At 30.9% G+C, this 21376-nt stretch overlaps 1 protein-coding gene and 1 long non-coding RNA gene across 7 annotated transcripts in view; one reads left to right on the top strand and one right to left on the bottom strand.

Moving 5' to 3' along the window:
- The window catches only part of LOC122524904, an 88880-nt gene that overhangs the window by 61994 nt on the left and 5510 nt on the right, over window positions 1-21376 (top strand). For 2 of the 6 annotated variants that reach the window (XM_043647402.1, XM_043647403.1), the window contains 3 exons: window positions 15197-15337; window positions 15549-15627; window positions 17271-17374. In XM_043647402.1, coding sequence (XP_043503337.1) covers window positions 15197-15337; window positions 15549-15627; window positions 17271-17374 — 324 coding nt within the window. Of the gene's footprint in view, window positions 1-13307; window positions 14642-15196; window positions 15338-15548; window positions 15628-17270; window positions 17375-21376 lie in introns of those variants that run through there. The other 4 variants (XR_006305665.1, XM_043647401.1, XM_043647404.1 and 1 more) reach the window with 4 other exon arrangements.
- On the bottom strand, window positions 17546-19661 carry LOC122524905. Its single transcript, XR_006305666.1, has 2 exons — window positions 19352-19661; window positions 17546-18181 (listed from the first exon to the last, which is right to left on the bottom strand). It is a non-coding gene; the product is annotated as an uncharacterized LOC122524905 (long non-coding RNA).

The following is a 21376-nucleotide window of genomic DNA, read 5'->3' as shown; positions in this document are numbered from 1 at the left end:
GTCTATACCTTCGATTTATTTTTAAATCTACCTTTTTCTATCTAGGCCGATTCGAATGTATTTGCCGAATTATTTATAAATGATTTGCAAATTACGTATATTTATCCATCACCGAAGATAAAATTAAAATCTTATCAATAAAATACACTTTAAATGCTATACAAACTTGCGATTAAAAGTAATAATTTTCTTCTTTTCTTTAAAAAAAAAAAAAAAGAAAGAAAATAAACATAACAAATTCGATAAAACTTTATTCGCAAGCTTATTTTAAAATGATCCCTTTTATTAACATCCGTTAGCACGTAAAGCACACACTAGAACCAGATTTACCAGAGGAAGATGAAAAAAAAAAGATAAAAACAGCCCTAATATTTAGAAGCACGTTGAGCGGCAAAAGAAGGTTTGGTGACAGAGATAAAATATTCATGGGTTAATAGAGATTCGCACGTTGGTTCGCATAATCGTTTGTCTCTTCCGCTCTTTTCAAATTCTGCATCACATTTCTGGTGTAACAAACCCGTCAGAAACATTCCGTTACAATGGTTCCTTCTCTCTTTCTCCTTTTCTTCCCTTCATCTTTTACTCTTCCACTACCTTTCTTCCTGTCGAGGTCTATGAGAAAACAGTCCGGAAAAGGGCGGCACCTGCGATATAAGAGCTTACATCTAACGGGTGTCTTTCTATTTACTAGTAATTCTTCTTTAATCTTTTATTAATTCACAAAACTCGTATCTATTCAAAATTTAAATAACTTCTACCTAATGACGACGCTTTTAAAATAATCTTATGAAATTCGTTATAAACCATGAAAAGTTTTTATTTCAAAGAAAACCATTTTAAAAACTTTCGAGACACGGTATATACCGTGAAACGAATAGCAGGTGCAAACCGTATAAAAGATGGTAAAACTTATTTATGGATTCTTATTTCTTTTTTTTTTTTTGTTTTTTGTTATTTTTAATAAAAGATGGACATAATCGGACACCGACCAAAAAGGTTTTCAAAAATTGTTTCTAAATTAATGATAATTTTAGATTATTTTTTGTAAAGAATTAATATTCAACCCTTTTAACGAACTGTTGCAAATATTTGAAAAATTTCTTTTTCTTTGTTTATTCTAAATATCTTGTTATCAATGGTAATCCTTTGATGAATGATAAATAAGAATAAAGAAATAATAAAACAAAATGAAAGGGATCATTTTTACTCGTGTTTGTGGTTTCTTCAAATATATATATATATATATCTTCTCTTTTTCTTTTTATTCTTGTCAACCGACACTATTCTCAGAATGTAAGAGCATACGGCCCTGAGCTCAACGAAATTTGAACTCACCTGCCCCGATGTCATGCCCATGTAGTAGGTGCCCCATAGTACACTCTGCATCTGTTGCGACAAGCCTTCCGTTCAGTTGGTGCCCTTCCTTTCGATCGTAAAGATCTGTTTTCGAGACCGGCAAAATTTGTAAATATTATTTTTGTAAAATATTAAAATACTTATTCGTATATACGACGTACAGAAAATTTGTTTAAATTTTAACTCGTCTAACGTTGATTACTTACTTGTCGTCGTCATATAAGAAATTTAAATAATTTCTTTCTATTGCAAGCATATTGTTTTATTCGTGTGATTACAAAAAAAGTTTCTTATCGATAAATCCGTACACTTGAAAATAATATTATACATTTAAAGAATCCTTCTCTAATATATGGTGAAAGTGTAATGTTAATTGTTGCAACTTTCAAGTTAATTGGAACGGAAATTATCATAGCTGAATCTACGTTTCTTTCATCGAACAAGGTAAAGATATTCTTAAACGTAATTTTGTAATTATATTGCATTTTTGAAAAAGAAAAGAAAATCTCAATAACATCTCGCATAGAACTTCATTTCACAGACGAAGAAAAAAAATAATTACCTTTATAGAATTTCGTTCGTACGTTATTTCGATTAAAAGTTATAAACTCAACCGATTTCATCAACGATATTATTTTCTGTGACATTTTTTATCTTCATTTTTTTTTTTTAACGCAGTATGTACTTTCCGTCCTTCGGTTTCGATTCTCGAAATATCCAATTTTTTCTTCATAAAACGTATAATAGTACAATATTTTCTTTTTGGTATTTCATCTGAATTGTCGAGCTGTCAAGCTACCTTTGCGTTAGATAACTTTTTTATTTCATAGATTTTAGTTCGTATTCGCAGTGTGTTACATACGTCTGACACCATTGCGTTTCAACCAACACCATCTTCGATATCCGACATTTAACAGTCACACGTTTTTTAATATAATACATATTATAATACTTCGTATCAAATATAAAAAAAAAAAAAACAAAGAACAAAAATATTTTAAATAAAAATATATAAATCATTATTAAATCCAGACATAATCTCTTTTTAATATATAATACGAATGATAATTTATGAAAATAACGTTAAATTTCTTTGAAACGTATAAATTGAACGAAGCGTATAATTTAATTTGTAAAACGAGACAACAATAAATACAGTATCTACTACAATGTGTTGAAATTTCAACGTAGCGTTATAAATTGAATTGACGAAGTCTTCTTTTGTTTAGAAATAAAAATAAAAGTTTTGATGTTAGAGAAGAGGTAGAAAAATACAATCGAAATGCGAGGATAGGTAGAACTAAAAACGTTACTCGTACAATACTTACTTCTATCTGCGAGCAGAAAATATAATTATATCTTTCTATTGTTTTCCTTTTTCTTGTCTCTTTATATTCCTACTGCTTCTTATTCTCTCAATACTTGAGAATTTCTCAGATAAATCTTATCAGAGCTTTGATTTTCTTTTACCAACTCAAATATATACACACATATATAATATATATATATATTATATCATACCTAGTATATGCAGAAAATGTATGCAGAAGAAACTGGAGTAATATGGCAGCAAATTTACATACGTATTTTATATCATAAAATAAAATGAAAAGCCCTAATATAAAAAAGACCCTAATATAAAAAAGAGTACATACGCTTATGTATGTTAAAGATATAATAATGCAAATTAGAAAAGAAATTCATCGGTTGATAATAATACGTTGATAAAAATTATTTTTTATTTCAAATAAAGCATCGTGCTCTAATTTGAAACGAGAGAATTTTACCTATCTCTCGTTGTTTATCCAAAAACAATTTTTAAAAAAGATTTTGAAATTGGAAGTTACACCTTAGAGTGTTAATGAAGGAGAGAAAATTTAAATACGCCATGTAGAAGACTGCAGTGATGCGAAGAAACATTTATTAAAACTTACAATTAGATATCCCATCCGACTACCCCCCCATCTTTGAAACTTAAAAGCTTTAAAGTTTGTAGACCTTTAATAGCCATTAAAGTTATAGGAAAAGTCGGTGTCCTTTGGGTTCCATTAGACTATTAATCAGGCCATTACATTGTTTTTATATCGACTAGATAGAAAAACATAAAAAGAATTTTAATTGCAAACTATAATTCTCTAATAAATAATACAGAATGAGAGAGAAGAATCTCGACGAAAATTGATTTCGTAAAAATGTTCGAACTAATTATAAAAGCAACCTAAGATTTGAATTCAATTAAAATTTATGCATGAATTTAAAAAGGACAATTTCTTGAAAATTCGATTGTTTTTGTATTCACGAACGATGTTTTAAATTCGAAAATTATTTAATAAAACTAAGTAAGAAGAAATAAATGATCTTGTCTTTGATTAAATCATTGATGAGAATTAAACTTCAATGTTTAACTACAATACATTCGTCGTACATTGTAAATCGCCTTTTCTCTATTTCGAATATTTTTAATTTACATATTTTCCATTTAATGCATTATGTATACCCACATGTGTGTTTCCAGATGTATTTTTCGTCGGCTGGAAATAAAAATACGTTTCAAATCAATAAATGAACTTCAAAACCAACGAAAAAAAATTAGAAAAATCAATAGAACAAATATAAAAAATGATTACTTGGTGGTTTACAAAGTAAACTACAAATTCGCGAACAAACATTTACTGCGAAAATAATTGATCGGTGATAAATTAATCTACGTTTTAATTTCAATTTTTCATTATTGAAGGATAAAAGAATAATTGCAATTACTTTTAAATGTGTTTAATAATCGATAGTATATCGATCATATAATAAAAAGCAAATAAATAAGATTACTTGTTAAGAAAATTGAATATAATATAGTATAATATAACTTTTTATTGAAACTATGTGTAAAATAACATGATTAATAACTATAATCCTAAAGGAAGAAATTTTTATCCGTTGAAAAACGAATGTTATTGGAAAAGCAATTTCTCGAAAAGGATCACGTAGTTTAAAGTTTTTTATAGAGACGTCTATTGTATGTGCCATATTTTTCGATTGTTTAATTGTTGTCAATAATTGTTGAATTTAATTTTTTTTTATCATGAATCGTCGATGAAATCCTGCAATCTGAATCAAAGAAATATCAATCAATTTATTGATATTAATTTAATTATTTATCTATTATTCATTTTCGTATTTACTTTTTTTCACAATTTATTTTAAATATTTTCTTTTACATTTTACGTATAATAACACCATTTCGAAACGAGGCAAATTGTCACTTTGTCACGTTTCATTACAACTACTATCTTTGTTACTCTCGGGAAACTTCTATAGTAGGTAGTTGAGATTATATACTATGTATCCTACAACTTTTGATATATACATTATTACTCGATATCAGACAAACTGTGCTAATACAAGAGAAACATAGAGTTTAACGTCGAAAAGTAAAGATGTCAAGAAGGCCAATTATATCCAATCTTCTGACCATTTATTATTGCTAATTATAATTATTAAGTCAACTTTTGTTTGATTGGATAATAAATAAAAACGTAATATTTCTACAATGTGAAATTTATTTGATGTAGTATCATTATACTTTTTTAATTTGTTTATTTGAGTCACATTAAGCTAATCTTGTAATTACTAACGTTTAATTTGAAGGAATCCTGTCCTATCTATTTATCAAATTACATTCATTTGTAAGATAATTGGTGCTTTCCAATGTGGGAATTTTTTCCGTGTTATTTCAATGTAATCGTCAGGAACAATGAAGGTTTATTCCATACAGATTTCCTGTGCTACTATGTTTTTTCTTGTCTTTTGTGAGAATGAAACCACACGTTTTGCACGTATATATAGCCGAGAAATTAAAAATTATTTATTCTCGGGGAAACAATGGAAAAGTTTCACTTAAAATAGGTGCGAGGATCAGATTTTTTTATCTTCATCTTTTTTCCCCTCTAAATAAAGAGTTCATATCATTTTGAAAAAGTTAGAATTATTTTTCCTAATAAAAATGTAATTTTTATTAATTTTAATTAATATCATCTAGTTAATGAGATTATTAAAAACAAAAATATATATATATATATATTATAAGAATTTATTATCTATTACAAATGAAAGAAGAGATCGTTGAACTATTGTAAAGAAAGCAGCTTTGTGAATCATCGAGAAAATATTTCGACTCGTCCTTGGCATGCTTTTGAACTCACAGGAAGTGGTCTTTTCGAGCCAACCCTTAAAAAAAAATATTACCTGCATATGCATATATATGTACTTGTAAGGGAAGAAAAGATTCGAAATTACAATAAAAGAACACGCTGAACGCGCGACAAGTGTTTTTAAGAGTTATGAGATAATTATTTAAAAAATAAAATCGAAGAAAAAAAGAAAAAAGAGAAAAAAATTGGATAAATCGAATGGATACAATCATCAATTACAAATTACTAAAATGTAAAAATTACAGTTAACATAAATGAGCAAATAATACGATTAAAATGAAAAAAGGAAAAAAAAAATAAATTAGTAAATTATACAGAAAGAAAAAACAAATATTCTTAAATAATCTGATAATCGGATGAAAATATTGAATATTTGATCTGACATGAGAACAAGATTAAAAGTCATAAGACAGATTGAAATAGATTCAAAGTGGGAGCCCCATGTGCAAAGTTTTGGCGCGCATGGAACGCACGTGGTCCATGGTAGAGATTATGGGGGAGTCCGATTGGTAGGGAGGGAGCCGGCAGCTGTTTCACTTGGCTTCAAACATCGAGAGAAGGAAAGGTCGAGAATGCCATAGAAAGAGAGAGAGAGATAGGGAGAGAGTGAGAGAGAGTGAGTAAGAGAGAGAGAGAGAGATGGGAGAAGAGGGAGAGAAAGAGAGACAGAGACAGATAAATAGTAGGTAAAAGAGAGAAAGAGAGGGGGGCGGGTCTGTGTTCGACTTCATGCGTACCCACAGCGACGCCACAACGTTCGCGCGAGTCAGTTCGACGACGTTCATTCGCAGACGTTGATATTTAACTCTTAAAAAGTGAGCACAAGAAGAAAAAGAAGAAGAAGAGGAGGAGGAGGAGGAGAAAACTTGCTGTTACTTTTTATTTTTCCTAAACTTCGAAATATTTTGTTTGAAAAATCTTAGAAATAAAAAGGGGGAATACAGTGTGAGTTGTAGAAGAAGGAAAAAAGTACGTGAATAAATAGAGAGTTGGGAAGAATTTTTCCAAACTCTCTTGAAGGATTTTAACGGACATACATTGTAAGAAACGACGAGGATGGATGAAGGTTTTCAAAAGCGAGGAAGACGGAAGGTGGAAAAGGTCGACAAGTTCTTAGCAAGTTTTGAGAGAAAAGCATATTACGAGAAGGACGCAAGAGTGACAAGTTAAAGATTCGAACGAAGGAGACGACGCTCTTTGCGTCCTGTGACTCCTTCCAACCGACTCGGTCGGTAAAGTTGTTTTCTGTTCGATTCGCGCGTGCCGAAAACAAAAGTTTTCGGCTTTTTTGGGGTGAATTTTTTCAATGACCTCAAATTCACGCATGAATTTGCTCGATTTATATTCCGAGAACCAAATTTGAATATTTTCTGTGATAATAGAACAAGGTAAAGATTTTTCTTTTCTCTACTAATATCTTATATTTTTCTTTTTCCTTGACCCCTTAAACACAGTGAACGTGTTCGAAACTTATTGTACTTTTCTTTTCTAAGAAATATAAGAAATCTAACATTTCGTATATTATTATTGGATTCGAGAATACAGAGTTTAAACGAGCGAATATCTACTTTAATCGACTTTTCTCCAGACAAGTCCATTGTTATACCGTTCGGAGTAACAAGAAGTTAGACCCTCTCGACAACACGTTTTCGAAGAGGGGAGAACAGCTGAGAACTTAAAGGCTCGTTCATATCGAACGAATTTTGCACGTTAACTCTCTTTCGAGACTCCGTAATGTTTAATGTTTTAATGTTAATTTTCATTTCATAGTCAAAATTTCGGAATTTTTATTTCTCTCTTTTTGTTTTTTCTATTTTCCATTTCCTTATCTATTTCACCAGGCGCGAAATGAATTACTCAAGGATGTAGAAGAATAAGTTAGGAGTTAATAGTGAAATTATAATAGATCGCAATTGCCGCAACTCGACCTGTTTCAAAAGTTCACGCTTTCGCACTACAAGAGAAATGCTGTTGGAAAGTTGACGAGATATGTACGATGACACTTCCACGATTAAACTTCAAGAGATTTTGTTTGTTTTTATTTTTATTTCTTTTTTTCTGTTTGTACGCGAGAGTCCACATGATCGATAACAATGTTGTTCTCGCGAACTATACGTATGCAAGTACGATGATCCTTGTTTTATACAGACGTCGCGACGTCGTTTCAAATTTCCAAAATAGAGATTTAATGTACGAATGTTCGATAGTAAAATATGGTTATCCTTTGTAACTGAGATGATACAAACTATTTAAAACAGTTGGATATTGCTTTTTGGCCCACTTGAAGTATACATATCATTTTTATCCCAAACACGCGTTCGATCCTTTAAACTTTTGAAGTTTTAAAATGTTAAATATTAAACGTTACGATTCTTTAATGGAATACACTCTTCGCGTAATATGTAAATCGTGTTTTATACATACTTTAAATTTCGTCTAACTTGTATGAGATAAATTTTCGTCATTTATCTTTTGCATTTTATTCGAATAAACAATACAATGATATTACAATTCGTTCGTTTCTTCTCGTATTTTTCTCGATTTCTCTTTTTTTTTTTTTTAATATTTTTGGAATGTAACGATCTATGAATTTCTTTGGTTCTGAAAATAATCTTATTTTCTGCTCGTCCTCTACGCACAACCATCTAAATCTTATTTTTACTTTAAATAGTGTTTTTGCATATAAGTGTCATATTACAAGGCGACAATGGAAGGTTATCCATTTCCTTACACACTACATGTTCAACTTTCATACGTACTTTAAAAGAGAGAGAAAGAAAGAAAATGCTAGCAAGGTCAACCATATATGTGGAAACGACCTAGCTTGTTAAAAAGTTGTTCTCTTGTCCGACGAAATGTAACACTTTTAATTCATGACTTTGTAATTTCGCTCGAACAAAATCAACTTTCGTTGTCCGTGAAAAATCTCATTTCCTGACACTAAATTAAAATGCATTTATTTCATTTATGTGATCATTTTCTTTCGTTTATTTTAAAAGTATCCACTTTTACGTATAAATTGATCAAAAAAACAAATAAGAATTAATTAATTTATCTTTGTCAATTTTGTTTGATATTTAAATAATCTCTTTCATTTGTATTAAGAGATTCTGTGTTTACATGTAAATAAACAAAAATTAATAAGACAAAAATCATCTAATTCATTTTGGTTGATTTTGATGTTATTCAAATACACATTTAAGACAATAATGTGCGAGCATAAAATTAGAAATTAATCAGAATCTTGGAAATAATGATCTATCTTCCGTCCTTTCTTCTTCTTCTCTATTTTTATTTTCGGATAACACGAAGATTCAAAACATTCTGTCGTGGACTTTAATGACCGATTTCGTTGTGGTATTCGAACGGCCAGTGAACGGACTCATGAACGTCCTTGGGAGGTTAACCTCGATGCACGGATGATTGCATAACTTGAAACGAATCAAGTATGGAATAGTTTTCGTTTCGTTCTTAATCATTTTCTCGCGAAAGCTAAACCTTCGAAAAAGATCCACCCTAGATCGAAATAATTTATAATAATTGATAACAAATAAAAAGAATGTATAAATGTATATATATAATTAAAGATTTTCAGAAGTAGCATTATTAATTTGACGTTTTCGAGTAACAATAATCGTTTCGTTGGAAATGTGTTCTGAGTAAAAATTATTTTCTATTCCTTTTTTTTTCTTTTTTGTAATTATCATGATTAATGTAATTAAGTTCGTTGAGTAATTTTGTTCTTTATTCTTTTATACCGTGGCGACCTATATTTCTGAACAAATTACTTGAACAGATAGTTGGTATGAACTGACTCTAACTAAAGCCACAGTTAGGTGTAGGCTTTGCTCGTATCTCCGTTCTGTTTCAGAGAACACGATCGCAACACATGGTGCTTAGAAATATATCGAGCAAAGCTAGTTTGCTACGATACATCATTCGAATGACTTTTTCATGCCATATGGCCGATTAAATCGTTAAATTGCAAACTCATGTTAGCAGAAAAAACAACGAAAGAATATCGAGAATTCCTATTGGTGTTAAACATGATTAGAGTTATCGAGAACACGTTAAACATACTAACGTCACAGACGTATTTGTTTTAATGTATCTACGTGTATTTACATACGCGTGTGTGTTACAAAAATCTAAAATATACGTAAATGATATCGAATCGTGGGAAAATAAAAAAAATTTATATTTAATAAAACGTTATCAATAAATCGAAAACATTCGAGCAACACGTATTCCGAGAAATTTCCTTTTAATCTGGTTAAATTCCGTTATTTGTACTGACGAAATTGCAAAAAGGTTCCTTATCCTCTTAGACAATCGATTTTAATTATACCGATGAAATAAAAACAAAAACAAAGCACGATACACTTATTAATATCTAAAATAAAAATATGTTTTATTTATTTCATGGAGTTAAATAAATAAATATTCATAGTTTCGTAAATGAAATCTATCATTAACAATAAAAAATTTCTACCAATGATGACGCCTTATCATCAAACAGGATATGAGAAATGTGGTTAGGTACCAAAAAAGTATGACAACTATCTCAGGAAAGGAAATAGATTATTTTTTATCGTAACGGAACTCACTGATAATAAGGCTAACGATCTTTTAGATTAAAAGTGAGGACGACCAGATTTGTCAGAAGTTATTTTTTTTTATATCTTATTTTTTTTTCTTTCCTCCAAAGAGCAAATCATTGACATGTCAATCTTTGATATTTCAATGAAAAAAGAAATAACGAAAAAAGAGAAAGCAAAGAAAAGTTTTTTTTTATTACGAATAGAAAAGCTCTGACAGAGTACGAAAGTTTCGAGTCAAGCCGCAAAGGCACACACGGAAGAGAAATGAAGACTCGTTATTAACAACAATACTACCATGAGATTTACAATCGTCTAATTTTCGATGTAATGTGAGAAAGAGAAAGAGAAGAGGAAGAGTGTCGCGTGTAAGTTGTGTGTCAACCAAAGAACAGTAGGTGGTTCATTTGGAAAAAGAAGAAACATAGTCGAGATTGATTGGCACGATGCAAGTCAAAGCGAGAAAGCTAAACAATGCTCTACCTCTTATCCTTTCCATTTAGTTTCTCACATCTTTTCCCCTCACCCCCCTTTTTTACCAATCTTTCTTCTATTGTTTGATCGAAGGACCAGGTACCTTCTTTTGATCTACATTTCTACCCTAATATCTGACAGAAATGAGAAACAAAAGATCGTATCGTGGCAATGTTACTTTGATGAAAAATAAATAATAAGAAGTAAAAGAAAGAAAAATAGTTGGAAGTGATGTAGACAAGAGAAAGAAAATGATAAAGCTCCTTTCATTATTCTCTCAGGGAATCCAATGTCTAATAGATTTACTTTGCCAAACTCTGATTACCCTGTTATCTTCCTGGCAGACCATAATTCTCTCGTTAACTTCTAATGAGCTCCAATCTGTATCGCAGGAAAGAAAGAAAGAGAGAGAGAGAGAGTGAGAGACCCTTCCAATCCCTTCCAATCGATTTGAACATGAGCAATTGCCCTTTAACCGCGAAACTCGTTTACTACTCGTTCAAGGATTCTGGTTACATCTTACAAAATTTCTTCCCAAGTTGTCATCACAAATCGACAATCATTATATCCTTTCCAATTCCATCTATAGGAATAACTTGATCGATCTACCAAACAAGTTTCGCTCATATTACTCGATAAATTCGTATAATATTAAAAATCATTTCTTTTTTAATCAAATCAAATCAATACCTTCGTTTATTGAAACTTATAAAAGTCTATGAAATCTAACTAATAATAGTGATATTCTAAAATATGTTGAATATAATCCTATGACATATAAATAAGTTCTATAAATAATCGCAATCGTGTGCATTAATCTCGTATATATTCGAAGAATTTCGCTTTGACGTAAATCGCTTAGCATTTACGTGAGATTAAAGTCAATAAGATCAACTTGAAGAATAACTATACAGAGTTGAGACATTCGGTCACGAAAAGAATATATTCGTATATATAAATATATTGTATAAAAGAATCCGCAAGAGTATGAATTCACTAGTTTTGTATTCTTTACGAGACATTAAACAGTCTGAAAACAGCCTACGTCCAGACTCATGAGTTCGTTGTCGTCTCTGAGTGACAGGAAAAAGAGAAAGAAAGAGATAAAGGAGAAGAGAGATGCTGTTATGAAGAGTGCATGAGAAGATCACAAAGCGAGGAACGTGGCTCGTTTTATGGTAATTTCGTGAGATTATCGAAAGGGAAAGTACGAAAGCTGGAGAAAAGAAGAGATAGAAAGAGAGAGAAAAAAAGAGAGAGAGAGAGAGATGAAAGACCCTTGGTTAGACGTTAGAAAGGCGATACACTATCGTCGTAGATCCTAACAACCAACGGACGTAAGTAATAAATTTTATTGAGCTGATAAATTGTCGCTCGCTTCGAGGAGGAAGAGGCGACGTTCAGTCCACTTCGTTTTAATGGCCAATTGTCGGGACACAACGGAGAATTGCTCAAGTGCGTGTCCTAAGTAAATAATAAAATCGTTTTAGAGGATGGCAGGGACCCGTGCCGAGAATGTTAGATAAAGAGAGAGAGAGAGAGGAAAACAAATAAAGATAAGAAATCATCTGGTTGGCCTGTCAGACGACCAAATTCTCTGAGAAAAAAGTCAAATGATTTTTCGGACGCCTACGAACAACCCTCTCATTGTTGAACTCCCCCCTTTCTCTCTCTTTCTCTCTCTCTCACTCTTTCTCTGTCTCATCATTTCTTTAATCTTTCAACTCGTATAGTCGTTACTCTTCAAAATATCTTAAGAATGCTTTAAAAGTTATCATCGATGGATTTCTTAGGTCTCTGGTAAGAATATTTTAAACGATATCATAGTCACGGTAGCACATTTCGGATGGTAATAGCGTGACTTAGATATCTGAAAATGGTATCATAAGTCACGCTCTTATTTTGAAATTACTGCAATTTCGACGGTGCACTTGACCTAGTTCAAAAGGTCCTTCGGATTCCATAGCTCTAACATAAGTTTTATCGGCACGATCTTTTAAAGGTATCTACATTTTCTCCGATAGAAATATACCACTTTAATAAAAAGCGATTTATTAGCTCGATATTCATTCGTTTTACCGATTAAAAATGTTACTTTGTTATCGTAGCAAATGCTTTGTTACGTTTTAACATGAATAGAAAAAAATAATGAAATATTACTGCGACGAATTATTTTAATGGTTTTGGTAGAAAAAGAAACGATCCGAGAGAAAAGTAAAACAAAAAAAAAACCCTAACGTTCCGTTTACTTTCTATAAGGATTCATGTTTTTCTTTTTGTTTTTTAACAAAACCTTTATAATCTCAGTAAATAGAAAGGACAAGAATGTTCACGGTATACCGTAGATATGTACAAAATCCAGAAATAAAATCATTTCTTAAAACGGGCTTTAAAGAAAACTCTTTCGAAGGTTTACCTCAGGTTTTCGCGAGACACATCCTTCGTGTTATCCGAGATAAAAGCTTCATGGTGTCGCAGAACGACAAGACTTTTCACAAAAGTCTATCTCTCGCTTTTTCTTTTTTCCAGTTTTATCAAGCCAAAGAATATCGTCCTGTGTTCGTCAAAGAATTGTCGAGAGAAAAAAAAAAAGAAAAGAAAAGAAAAAAGAAAATACCAAGCAATTGGAACCTTTTTGTTTTTAACACCAATGATAAAAATATCATCGTCATCATTATTATTATTACTATTATTATTATTATTATTATTATATCATTTCTACAAACGAAAAGAAACAAATCGAATTAACGAGATAATTCGATAGAACAGAAATATTCCAGATGAAATTTCGTAAAAGCGCGTCCAGGTCCAGTCCAAAAATGGAATTATTGTCGAGACGATCTACAACGAACGACGGCAAGATGTCGACGTTAAAAAGATCAAGATCATTTCGTGCTTCGGTTAAATTAATATCGAAGATTCGAAATCGTGCGGCATTCAAGTTTAACTCGGGTATCGAACTTTCGCCAATGTCTTCGAAAGATTATTGTAAAACGACGCGATCGTTTTCCTCGAAGGATACCAATAAGATAGAACAACAACAGCAACAAGAATCGCCAAGGATTAATTTGAAAAATAACGAAAAGAAAGAGAAGTCGATTTGTAATAAAAAAGGTACGAAAAAGTACGAAGACATTTGTCAGGACGATAATCGAACGTTGTCAGAAACTAATTCGTCGATCGGAGTAGTAGAATCTTGCGGTATTACGAAGGATTTTGAGAAAAAGCTTTCTCTCGGGGATAAGATAAACGTGAAAAATCGAAAATGTCTAGAAAAATCTTGCGAGAGGAGAAGAATCGAGGAAGAAACGAAGTCGCCAAAGGTCGTACGTATTTTTTGTCGAAAAATAATAGCCGATGATAGAACAAAAAAGAGTAACGATCAAAAATCTAAGGTTAAGGGAAAGATGGAAAGTGACGAATGCGGTTACGAAAATCCGATGTTCTCTTTGGACAGTTCCCTTGATTCGAGCTTTGCTTCTGTCGAAACGAATTTTAAAAACGAGGAACATGTAACACGTGGAAAATGTTTCGAACGTGTAATCGAAAAAACTAATCTCCAGAAGGAGGAAGAGGAACAGCAGCAGCAGCAGCAAAGATTCTCTATGTCGTTACTTTCTTGCAAATCTGATCTCAAGTATGTTAGGAGTTTCAGTATGAAAGAGGAAAGAAGTTTCGATAGAGATAAAAGTCCCGGAGATAAAAGAAACGAACGCCCAAGGACGAATTTTTATTCCGAAAGCGAAATTAATAGTTCACCGAGATTGAGGGATAAATATCTTAGTGAATTTGTATCGTCCGTTGATAGTAGCACGGAAAGTGTTTGCTCGACTAAATCATGCAAAAATCGGACTGTCGATAATTTGACTAATTTTTGGACTAATGCTCGTGGTGGAAGCTTTCGTAGCAAGATGTCCGCCAGTAAAAAGAAACTTGGAAAGGAATCAAAGGATCTAGAATCGATCGGGCAGGATCGAGTTCTCGTCACGACCACTTCTGGATCAAGTACGCTAGACCGCACGAAAGCTTTTCATTAGTAGCGATACGTTACCATCGTTTAATTGCTTTCTCACGTAAAATCGATTTCCACGAAAGGCAATATGAACACTCGCGAAACTCTTTGTTCTTTTAAATATTATTTTAAAACTGATTTGAAATATTTATCAAAAATACGTATCTCGATCAATGAAAAATCATTCTCGTTGAAAATTGTTATTCTGTATCCTGTCAATCATTCTCTGTATTGTTTTATTTATTTTTATTTTCAAAAAAAAAGAAAAACCAACGTGAAAATATCTTATTACTCGTTTCTCGCGTTATAAATAATTTTGTATTATTATATTTTATGGAGAAAAAATATATCGTTTTAATCTTAATGGATTTAAAATTAGTTGAAATTTTGTTTTGCTTGTTCATCTTTTCATAGAGATTCGGAACTTTGAATATTATTTTCTTCCTTTTTTTCTTCGTTTATTTTTCGTCTTAAGTTCTATTTGTTTGTCTTCTTTAATTATTCATTTTTGTTCTTCTTTTTTTGTTTCTTTATTTCTATTTACATAGAACTGCAATCGCTACAAGGGATGGAGTTCCTGGAAGGGTTTGGAAAAAAGAAGCAACAACCACAGCAACAACATTCAAATAATCTATCGTCGATTCACATTAATCCTCTCTCGGCACAATCCCTCAACATACATTTGCATGGTATATTATTTACAAATTTTTTCTTTATATCTTTAAAACGTAAGACTGACCTTTTTTCTCATTGATGTATTTTTTATTTAAATGTTTATCCCACCACTATGAAGCTTTATCTGGACAGATTACGTATCTTAAAAATATATATTATCAAACATACCATTTAAATATTTATTATTCATGTTGTTTATAATAACATTTTTGATTTTATTTGCAGCTCTTTTCGCAGCCGTCGAACATGGTCATTTGGACAAAGCCAGAACTATTTTGGAATCGACCGATGTGGACGTGAACAGGTCAGAAAATTTATACAATTTTCATATTAACTTCATCATACAAAAAATACTACGAATAATAACGGTCAATAATAAACTGATGCACTTATTATCGCACATAATAAAGAAAAAAAAAACATACTTGCCGTTAAAATAATGTAAGTTCTTTTTTTCTTAATATAAAAAAACGTAAAACCATCGCATAGACAAAATTGAAATACAAAAATATTATTCCGAAACATTATTCGTCGTATCGAAAGTTAATACATAACATATGAGATGAACTTTCGAACGACCAAGACAGAAAACCGATAACGTTATTTGTCAACGATACGTTGCTTTACTTAGACTGCGAGTTTCTCAAAAGTAATTTTCTGTTGGGTTGGAATGTTTCCAAGAAAAAAAAACAGAGGGAAAGAGAATAGGTTTATAAAAGTGTGAAGATTTTTAACAAAGTATTTATAAAAACTTTGCCAATTTCGATATCGAAAAAGATTCTAACTTTGCAATTGTTTGATGAATTGAACAATTTCAACTCCTTGTTGGTAACTGTCCGCACCATATGGGATAGATACAAAAAAATTTCTTTACAAAATACTGACCAATACTTAACATTTCAATAAAATATCTTTTATTGTTGTTCTTTAACATTTAGATTAACACTTTAATAATAACGCGCGATAAATTATCGAAGTTATTAAATCGAAAGTTATTAAAATAAAAGTAATTATGCGTTATGACACAACTTTCACGAGAGATGCAAATTTTCATTTAATTTAATAGGTCAAACGTGTCCTGAGTAATGAGTTAATTGTCCTAATACTTTCGCAGTCGTCTTTTTTGTCTCCCTTTTTTTTCTTCTTTCATCAAAATTGGCGAACGAAACGTCGTGAAAGCTTTCCTCGGTTGTATAAATCTACTAGAAATCCATTCTAATTTGAAATTCACCGATCTTGCCTATTTCCTGGCAAAGCAATCGTTTCGCTCTCTCGCACCTGAATGCAATTCACTTTCGTTGAATTCTCTCTATGACACAGACAAAGAACGATAATAGTTAGTGTCTGTGTATATAGATGGATAGCGTGTATGTGTATAGTAAACGGATTATCGTTTGCACTGAATCGACTACGAACATGTCCATGTGAGAGTAGGCAAGTGAGTAAGCACGCTTCTAACAGATACTGCGGATATTCTATAGAACACTTACACTGCACCTGATCAAACGATCAAAAGATCTAATTACTGTCATTGGCGAATGATACGAAGAGCGTATCCTTATCGATCTCGAGAACTTACAGGCCTAGGCTCTACATACTCTATACTGTTATACGTTTTAATTATGAAATAATGATATTTCTTCTTGAATTGTCTAATAACTGTAAACAAATTTTGTACATGATTAATAATAATTATTTACACGTAATTATAGAAATCTCTAAATAGAGGGTGAAATGTCGATTTTATATCATTATTATTGTTATTATTATTATTATTATTATTATTGCTACGTTGTTAGAAAAATAAATGTGATATTATATTCTGTAAGAGAATAGATTAAAGAATTTTCAGAGAAGATATTGAATAGTAATATTCATGTTTCATAAGAGGAGGAGTATTTCTCTTTTCATTTTCATTCATTTAGTTTTTTTCTTTTATACTTCCAGTGTTAACAGCGACGGTTTATCACCATTGGACGTCGCAGTACTCAGTAATAACAGACCGTTGGCAAAAATGTTGGTCACATTCGGTGCTCAGGAAGGCAACCAATGTAAGTAGAACTAAAATCAATCAGAACGTCATTTTCCACGTGGTTACTGCCTCGAAACGAGTTCGCGTTATTCACCGACTCGTAGAACGCATCCGTTCTGGGAATGAACTTTTCTGGATTACCGTAGAACATGATACAAGATTGGTCAAATAAAAAAAACAATAACAACAATTTGCAATTGTATAAAATATAACTTTAATAAATAACGGATATGTATTCTGTAAAAATTGGACAAAATTTATTAAAAAAACAAGTAAAAGTAAGTCAAAAGAGAGAATTAAAAAGATACGTCAATGAGGCTCGCAATGTTACCATTGTGCTCGTATTTTGTGTTGTTTGACAAATTTGAAAAGAATTGAAAAGAGAAAAAATGGGCTAACAAAATACGATACAGTTTTTCAATTAGAATTTCGTGACTGACAATAAAAATGGTTGCAAGAGATATCGAGCTTCGACGAGAACGATGACGTAAACAACGAAAAATAAAAGAGAGAAAGAGAGAAAAAGAGAGAGAGAGAGAAGAAAGTAAAATAAAATAAAACAAAAAAGCATGAAAAGAAATGTATTAAACGTTTGAATCCAAACTGTACGTTGCTACTAGAAGCACTTTTTCTTTCTTTGCTTTGGTTGTCTTTTTCTACACGTACTATTCTCTATTACTTGTTCTCTTTCCCATTTTTCTCTTTTTCCTCTTGTTCTCTTTTTCGACATCGATTTCGATTCCAATCTTTGTGTGTGAAAAACTTTTTAAAAGTATTGTCGAGTTTATAGAACGATCAAAAAATAATCCATTGGATCCGAATTCACCTATAAAAATAAAAAAGACATAAAAACACGATTACAATCTTGTTCGCTTTCTTCGTCGAACTTTACAATTATCATTACCAAATAATAAGTAAAAATTATATAAAATAAAAGAAAATTATATATTAATTACTAAAAATATTTGAAAATTGATAATTATTATTAAACACTAATTTCTAAGAGAACAATCTTTGTCTTATATTATTATCGTTGCAAAAAAAAAGAAATAATATAACTACTGTAAATACGAATAAACGATATATCTGAGAAAACCGATACAAAAGTGTATAACTACGTATCGTTAAACGCGAGACAGGAAACTTTTACCATGAAATTGCGTAAGGAAGGTAACGAGACAAGGAGATGTACGATTTCAGGCAAGAAGAATAGTCAATCTCTTCTGATGAATAGTCAGGTGTACGTACTGTAAAATAAATTAGCAATGTGATCTTCATTTATTAGAAGCTACTCCGGAATTTCGTATCTTATTTTTGTATCTTATTTATTTTCTTGACATACTTTAGACCTTTTTTTATTTTCAACATTAATCTCTTATTCTTTATAACATAATCTCAAAAGGGCTGTAACACAAATATTTACATATACTTATTTTTGTTTATTTAAACTATTTATTAGAAGTTCTTAATTAATCCTTAAATGTTAATCAAATGGTTACTGCAATTAGCTACACGATTTGATAATAAAAATCTAAAAATAAAACATTCAGTACAACTCCCCTCGTATTACTAGGTAACAAAGTGCAACAATGGGGAAACGTATCGTAAACACGAGAAGTGCTACGATATAGTACAATTTTCTATCGATTCGATTCTCAGGCACGATAACGCCGTAAAATTGACAATAATCAGCTTCGTCGCTTCATTGATCCTAAATGAAGCCGATTCTTGCACCGTAATCTCGTCGTTCTTGTAATTAGAAATCCCGTTGATATGCTAAAACATTGATACTATACGACAACGTGTTTCTATTACGTATACCTACAACATAACTCATACGTAACTAATATTACGAAATGAAACAAATTATATTACGACTTACTTTTTATTTTTTTTTTTATATTGTTACGTTCAAGTATTGTCGTTTTTAAAAAATCGTGAACAATTTTTATGATCGTTTTTACAGTTACGAAATCGAAATAAGTAAAAATATTACCTCTCCTTATCATTTTATGAGAACAGAAACGATCTATAAACGAACTGTTATTTCTCTTTTCGTTCTTAATTTCACCATCGTACTCGTAAAAGTATGAAATTATTACTACCACAATTTATCGTCGTAGGGACTAAAAAGTACCACGGCAAGTCTTTTTACTTTTTTTATTTTTATTCCTATACCATTTTGGTTAGATCAATGAGATGGAATCGTGCTCTCTTATAACGTTTATTAGTCGGCGTGTTATAATGGAATCTCCCGTTCGCCGAGATCGAGCGCGTTATAGTTCGTGGATTTATATTGCTCACCTAGTACGTAATACACATATATATGTGTATATATCTGATGTACGTGCGTATATTATAGTGACGTATAGATTGCAGTTATGATAATCCCCAGTAAAATTTACATTTAAAACGTGTTCATCCTTACCCACGAAACGTCATTGTTTAATTAAACTCAACTAATTATTATTTATATATCGTTGTAATTTAAAATTTCTCTTGAAAAATCATTTTAAAAAAAAAAAAGAAAATACAGAATAAAAGTATAAGTATTAATTTTGCATTTAGATTAACGAAAAAAAAATAAAAAATAAACGGAAAATATATTTTTATTAAATGTATTAACACAGAGGAGCAATTAAGTTACAATTGTAACTCAAAATGTTATACAAAACTTAACAAGTGTACATTACAATGCTGGGACACGAACTAAAATTCGATTAACGAATTATAAAGTTCCTTCCGTGTACTGCCAATTCAAACAGAGAAACTCTATTAATTATTCTTAATGATTTCGTACCGAAATAACATGTATTTTGCGTGTAACCATGTTTTTCATATCAAAATTATTAAATTCTCTTTGCTTCTTGTAATAGCATACGCTGTAAAAGTAATAGTAATAATAGTAGTAATAGTGGTAATAACTAATATTTTAAATCAAAGGCGTTTAATTGTCCATTTAATGTCCTATCTCATACTAATATTGTAAAAGCCGATATAATAACATTCCTGTCCTCTGGGTGCTCTTATATGGCTGACTCCATTGTTACCACGATGAAGTATCGCATTAATAACGAATAGTAAGTAATTAAAAAAAATGTTAATGCAACAGTATAATTGAAGAATGCATTGCATTATCGATTTACAAATTAATATTATATATTTACAAATTTTCCATAAATGAGAACCCGTTTATTCTTCTACTACTAATTGTAAATGATCACTATTTTCTACTAGTTTTCAAAATTCTAGATATAGTTAAATATAATAGGAACGATGGTGAAGAAAGGAGAAAAAAAAAAGAAATTATATAATTATATTAGAAACGATCTCTTTTTTTTCCTTTTTCTGTTTGATTTCAAGAAGAAGATCGCCGGATAATTGGGTGTTTTATTAATTGGTAGGATAATTAGAACTTTTATAGAGCATTGGAATTATTTGAGAAAAGTTTCGATGTAACGAGTATATAACATAAAATTTTCTCAAATATATATACACTTATCGAGTCTTGTATTCGTCGTTAAATACGATTATTAAAAAAATACTTTCAAACGTAATTATTTATTATTAGATTACTGTCCATATTTTAATATTCAGAATGATACTTTCATTTTTGGTCGTGAACAAATATGACACGTGACCATAGTAAACGGAGAAGCGGTATATGGACCTTGTGATTCTATTGTCATTAGTGAACGTCCTTGAATATTACGATCCCCACCTAAGTCGCATACTATATACCTGCTCATTATTTCCGTATTGCTCTCACGTGTACCAGACTATAGATATATTCGCGATAACAGAACGACGCGTTAAATTCACCGTCCCTCATCTTCGAGGAATCCGTAGTTCGTATAATATCCGTTCATGCTGATCATGATCATGATTCATGCTGGCATCAAAATCTCTGACATTGAACCTTAATGTTTCCCTTTTAAAGAGAACATAATTCATCTTTCCACTTTACTACCATTTAAAAAAGTATCAGTTAAAAATATCTACTCAATATATAATCAATTGT

This window comes from Polistes fuscatus, unplaced genomic scaffold (assembly GCF_010416935.1).
Source record: "Polistes fuscatus isolate 324 unplaced genomic scaffold, CU_Pfus_HIC Scaffold8, whole genome shotgun sequence".
Classification (NCBI taxonomy): Eukaryota; Metazoa; Arthropoda; class Insecta; order Hymenoptera; family Vespidae; genus Polistes; species Polistes fuscatus.
Note: the sequence above shows the minus strand (reverse complement) of the source record. Positions and strands in the feature narration are given on the sequence as shown.